The sequence below is a fragment of the Oryctolagus cuniculus genome, chromosome 5 (genome assembly GCF_964237555.1).
Source record: "Oryctolagus cuniculus chromosome 5, mOryCun1.1, whole genome shotgun sequence".
Lineage (NCBI taxonomy): Eukaryota > Metazoa > Chordata > Mammalia > Lagomorpha > Leporidae > Oryctolagus > Oryctolagus cuniculus.
The window spans coordinates 141,092,302-141,098,629 of NC_091436.1; the positions used below are offsets into that span (position 1 = coordinate 141,092,302).

General features: G+C 39.3%; 1 protein-coding gene across 1 annotated transcript; it reads right to left on the reverse strand.

Annotated features, from left to right (window-relative positions):
• Nucleotides 1-4,579: 4,579 nt before the first annotated feature.
• LOC100339567 (olfactory receptor 10C1-like) lies at nt 4,580-5,542 on the reverse strand. The gene has a single exon (XM_002714367.4). The coding sequence runs from the start codon at nt 5,540-5,542 to the stop codon at nt 4,580-4,582; it is 963 nt and encodes a 320-aa protein (XP_002714413.3).
• Between the last annotated feature and the right edge of the window lie 786 nt (nt 5,543-6,328).

Genomic DNA, 6,328 nt, shown 5'->3' on the forward strand with positions numbered 1-6,328 from the left:
CACTGATCCAAAGCTAGGACCCAGAAGCTTCTTCTAGGTCTCCCACATGGGTGCAGGGGCCCAAGGACTTGGGCTATCTTCTACTGCTTTGCCATGCCATAGCTGACAGCTGGATTGGAAGTGGAACAGCTGGGTCCCAAACTGGCACTCATATGGGATGTTGGTACTTCAGGCAAGGTCATTAACCCACTATGCCACAGTGATGGCCCCTCCAATTTTTAGATGTAGGCACCAATTGCAATAAACTTCACTCATTACACTGTTTTGCTACCTCCCATAAGTTTTGATATGTTGTATTGCATCTTATTTCATTTCCAGAAATTTTTTTTATTTCCTATTGATTTCTTCTATGATCTACTGTTCATTCAGGAGTGTATTTTTCAGTCTTTATGTCTTTTCATATGTTCTAGAGTTTCTTGAGTTGTTGATTTCCAGCTTCATTTCATTGTGGTCAGAGAAGGTGCATGGTATCATCTCAGGTTTTTGAATTTGATGAGTCTATTTTATGGATTAGCATATAGTTTATCCTAGGAAAGCTCCATGCACTGATAAGAAGAATATGTCTTCTGCAACTGTTCAATGGAAAGTTCTATAGATATCAGTTATCCATTTGGCCTATAGTGTTGATTTGGTCTGTTTGTTCTTTCTTGATTTTCTGTCTGGTTCATCTGTCTATTGATGAATGTGGGTGTTGAAGTCCTCCATTACTGTATATTGGAATTCATCTTTCCCTTTAGATCAATTAACATTTCTTTTAAATACCCAGGAGCCCAGGAATTGGGTGCATATACATTTATGATAGTCACATCTTCCTGTTAAATTAATCCCTTAATCATTTCATGGTGCCATTCTCTGACTCTTTTAACAGATTTTGTGTCCATTTTTTCCCTGATATTATGTTGGCTACACCAGCTGTTTTTTGGTTTCTATTACCATGGAACATCTTTTTCCATCCTGTCACTTTCAATCTGTATCTTTGTTGGTGAGGTATATTTCTTGTAGGCAAAAAAATCAATGGGTCTTGTTTTGTAATACATTCAGCCAATCTGTATCTTGTCACTGGAGAGTTGAGGCAATTTACATTCAGGGTTAGTATTCATAAGTAGCAAGCTGACCTTGCCATTTTTCTATAAATATTCCCTTGTTTACATTGGATTTCCTTTGTAATTCTGCTGGGATATTTTCTGACTTCCTGTTCTTTCATAGTGTTGATAATGTTTCTGTGTTTCTGTGTGTTTCATTCCTTAAGCATCTTTTATAAGGCTGGATGAGTAGTGACAAATTCTTCAAATTTCTATTTGTTATGGAAAGTCTTTATTTCACCTTAATTAATAAATGAGACTTTTGAAGGATACAGTATTCTGGATTGTCAGTATTTTTCTCTTAAGACTTGGACTGCGTCTATCTGTTCTCTCCTAGCATGTGGGGTTTCTGATGAAAAGTCAGCTATGAGCCTAATTGGAAATCCTCTGAAAGTAATCTGACATTTCTCTATGCATATTTTAGAATTTTTTTCTGTATGTTTTACTGTTGAAAGGTTGTCTACAATGTGTCATGGTGAAGGTCTTTTTGTTCATGTGTATTAGGAGTTCTATGTGCTCCTTGTACTTGGATGTCCCTTTCTTCAAATTGGGGAATTTTCTGTAATTGTTTCACTAAAAAGTCCTTCTAATCTATTCTTTCTTTCCTCCTTCCATGCTTTCAGTAACTCCTAAGACCCATGTGTTGGGTTCTTTGGTAGTATCTCATAAATCTCCACCATTATTTTTAATTTTTCTAATTACTTCTTCCTTTTTTTTTTTTTGGTCTTACTGAAAAATTTCCAATGATTTGTCTTCTATCTCAAATATTCTTTATTCTGCCTCTCTGTTGTTAGGACTTTCCACAACATTTTTACTTGATCTATTGAATTATTCATTTCTAATATTTTGCTTTGATTTTTCTTTAAAATCTCAATTTCATGTGAGAATTTTTCATTTATATCATGTCTGGTTTTAATTCATGGATTTGTTTTTGATTGGTTCTGTGTATCCTATGATTAATCTTTTGAATTTGGTTTCTGGCATTTCATCATTCTACTCATCTTCATATTTTAGTATTATTGGAGAAACGTTTGAAATAGAGGTAAGATGGGGCTGTCATTGTGGTGTAATAAATCAAGCCATCGCCTGCAAACCCAGCATCGCTTTTAGGTGCTGGTTCAAGTCCCAAGTCACCACTTCCAATCCAGATCCCTGCTAATGCATCAGGGAAGGTAGTAGGAGAGGCCCCTGCACCAATGCGAGAGATCCAAATGAAACTCTCAGGTCTTGGCTTTGGCCTGACACATCCGTATTCATTGGAGCCATTTGGGAAGTGAACCAGAGAATGGTAGATCTCTCTCTCTCTATCTTTCCTTCTCTGTCTTTGTAACTCTCCCTTTTAAATAAATAAAATAATTCTTAAAAGACAGAAGAAAAATGCAATAACATGACTACCTAGAAAAACTACTGTTAGCATTTAATTTTTATCTTTCAAACTTATAAAGTTCTTGTAAAAACATAAAGGGATAATACCACAAAATTGTTTCAACTTTACCTTAATGACTAATAAATTACTTCTTTCTGGATTAATAAATACACTTTTATCTTGTTATCCCTAATGTATGCATATAATTCCTGCTCCCATTGTAGCATAATTGTAGCATGTAGCATAACATTCTTAAATGTTCACTTTATTTCCATTTTTAATTAACATACAGAAGCATAAATAAAAATAAAAACCACAAGATGTTACATTTAAATAAATTGGACAGCTTTTTGTTTTGTTCTATTATTGTAGAAAATGAGTATCTATGAAGACGCACATCTTGGTTGTTAACATTACTATATGCCTCATTATAAAAATATATTCTGAAAGAAAATTAAATCTCTTTATTTGGTGGAGAAACTTAAGTTATGATAGCAGTCATATTTATCCACTGTTTGTCATATTATAATTATTAGATGAGTAGTTATTAATTCCTCACAGGTGTAATGCTAACAGCCTTCCTGAGAAATAAACATCGAAGTCAAAGGCAATGCCTTCATAGATGCCTAGCACTACTGACAATGATTGTTTGTCTTAAGAGTAAGGTTTTGGGGACTGGTGACGTGGCAGAGTGGGTTAAAGCTCCACCCTGCAGTATCGGCATTCTATTTGGGCTCCAGTTCAAGTCCTGGCTGCTCCACTTCTGATCCAGCTCTCTGATAATGTGCTTGAGAAAGCCGTGGAGGATAGCCCAAGTCCTTAGGCTGCTGCACTGAAGTGGGAGATCCAGAAGAAGCTACTGGCTCCTGGATTCAGATCAGCTTAGCTCTAGCAATTGCAGCCATTTGGGGAGTGAACTAACATATGGAAGACCTCCCTGCCTATACCTGTCTTTACTTTTCTCTGTAACTCTTTCTTTCAAATAAATGAAACAAATCTTTTTAAAAAAGTAAGATTCTGAATGTTCTCCAAATTGATTTAGTGCACATCAAATATAAATATTGAAAATTAAATAAAAATATTAAGATGATTTCTGTTAATTGTTTTTAGTTTATTTTTTTCTATCCTTGAATTTTAATATTATTTCTATTTACTTAAAACATTTTACTATGGGAACTCTTGATTTTTTTTGTTTTATTTTTTTTGACAGGAAGATTAGACAGTGAGAAAGAGAGAGACAGAGAGAAAGATCTTCCTTTTTCCCTTGGCTCAACTCCCAAGTGGCCACTAAGGCCGGTGTGTTGCAGCCGGTGTGCTGCACTGATCTGAAGCCAGGAGCCAGATGCTTCCTCCTGGTCTCCCATGTGGGTGCAGGACCCAAGGACCTGGGCCATCCTCCACTGCACTCCCGGGGCCACAGCAGAGAGCTGGACTGGAAGAGGAACAACTGGGACAGAATCTGGTGCCCCAACCTGGAGTGCTGGCGCCACAGGCAGAGGATTAGCCTAGTGAGCTGTGGCGCCGGCCAGGAACTCTTGATTAACATTTCCCATAATTTTCCTTTAATATTTTTAACAAATCCTTTTGAAATTCAGAAGGTTGGTTTCTGCTAGTAGTTACATATTTTGATACACACAGCTCACAAAATAGTTCCTTGATTCCATAGTATGTGTCAGTAATAATACTTTTATGTAAGAAAACATTATACTTCCTACAGTTATGATGGAATTAGGAGTCGTGGGGACAGGCAGCAGTGGAAACACACTATCTTGTGAGCAGAATGGAAGTCAGTTGAGTACAGGGGCTAGAAAATGCCCTTAATGTGAACAAAGAATGTTCCAGACTTATACAACCTGGTAATTTATATTCTGAGCCTAGGCCAAAATTTTTGGAAATTTGTTTAGTATTTGATTCACCTAGTAAAATTCTTTAGTAGAAAACATCCTTTCAGAATGTGGAAATCAGAGAATTTTAGCTCTGCATATAGAGATGACTCCAAAATTACAGTGACAGTTAATAAAGAAGTTCCTTATAAAACAGATGGAAGGATGCACAGCTTTTTCTCTGTTTACTCTGTTTTCTCTGTGTGTACTTCTTTTCTTAACAGCAGATCTCAATTGTCCTCTGGAATCTATCCATGGATCAAAACATTTTTCTTGCCCAGGGTTCTCCGGAGAGCTGCTTTGACTTCCTTGTTCCGCAAACTGTAGATGATGGGATTGAGCATGGATGTTACTACTGTATAGAACAGGGCTAGGAGTTTATCAATACCTGGTGAATGGCTAGCTTTAGGCCTCAAGTAGGTTACGGATCCTGAGCCATAGAAAAGTGTTACTACAAGTAGATGGGAAGAACAGGTGGAAAGAGCTTTATGCCGGCCCTCAGGTGAGGGCATGACCAGCACTGAGGCTAAAATCCTGCCATAAGAAGCAATGATCAGTAAAAATGGGCTGGAAATGCAGAGAATTGCTACAACAAAAACTGCAGCCTCGTTATGGGATGTATCCCCACAGGCGAGTGCCAGGATAGGTGGGAGGTCACAGAAGAAGTGGTCTATTTCACAAGGGCCACAGAAATTCAAGGAGAAAATATAATTGGTCTGTCCCAAACCTACCAGGCATCCTACCCCCCAAGAAACCATTGCCAAATGGGCACACACCCCACGGTTCATTTGAGTTGCATAGTGTAATGGGGAGCATATTGCCATATATCGGTCATAAGCCATGGCTGCCAAAAGACAGCACTCACTGATAGCAAAAAATGTGAAGAAAAACATCTGTGTGGCACAGCCCTCCCGAGTGATCCCTCGAGCTTCCGTCACAAGGCTCTGCAGCATCTTGGGTATGACAGAGCAAGTGTAGCCAATCTCCAGGAGAGACAGGTTAGCAAGGAAGAAGTACATGGGGGTGTGGAGAACTGGGTTGGTCCAGATGGCAAAGGCTATGAGAACATTGCCCATCAATGACACTAAGAACATGAATAGGATGAGAGTAAATAGAAGGAAACACTGTTCAGTGATCTCAGAGAATTTGGCAAACGCAAAACTTTTGACAGACATACTGTTGTCCTGCCACAAGGTACAGTTGAGGCTCATTACCTGGAAAGCAGAATGGGAAATTTATCAGAAAGATTCATTAAATGAGGGAAATATCATTATATTACTTTTAACTATTGTTATTAAGAGATACATTTCTTAACTGCAATTCTAAAATTCAAAAAAATTCAGAAATAACACTTATCCTGATTAGTTTTCAAATGAAATCCCATTCTGTGTCCCCTATTTCTTTTTTCTTTTTCTTTTTTTTGGACAGGCAGAGTTAGACAGTGAGAGAGAGAGACAGAGAGAAAAGTCTTCCGTTGGTTCACCCCCCAAATGGCTGCTACGGTTGGTGCGCTGTGCCGATATGAAGCCAGGAGCCAGGTGCTTCCTCCTGGTCTCCCATGTGGGTGCAGGGCCCAAGGACCTGGGCCATCTTCCACTGCCTTCCCGGGCCACAGCAGAGAGCTGGACTGGAAGAGGAGCAGCCAGGACAGAATCCGGTGCCCCAGCCGGGACTAGAACCCGGAGTGCTGGTGCCGCAGGCGAATGATTAGCCTAGTGAGCCATGGCACCGGCCTGTGTCCACCACTTTTGTTTTTTATTTTTATTTTTTTTTATTTTTTTTTTTATTTTTTATTTTTTTATTTTTTTTGACAGGCAGAGTGGACAGTGAGAGAGAGAGACAGAGAGAAAGGTCTTCCTTTGCCGTTGGTTCACCCTCCAATGGCCGCCGCGGCCGGCGCGCTGTGGCCGGCGCACCGCGCTGATCCGATGGCAGGAGCCAGGAGCCAGGTGCTTTTCCTGGTCTCCCATGGGGTGCAGGGCCCAAGCACCTGGGCC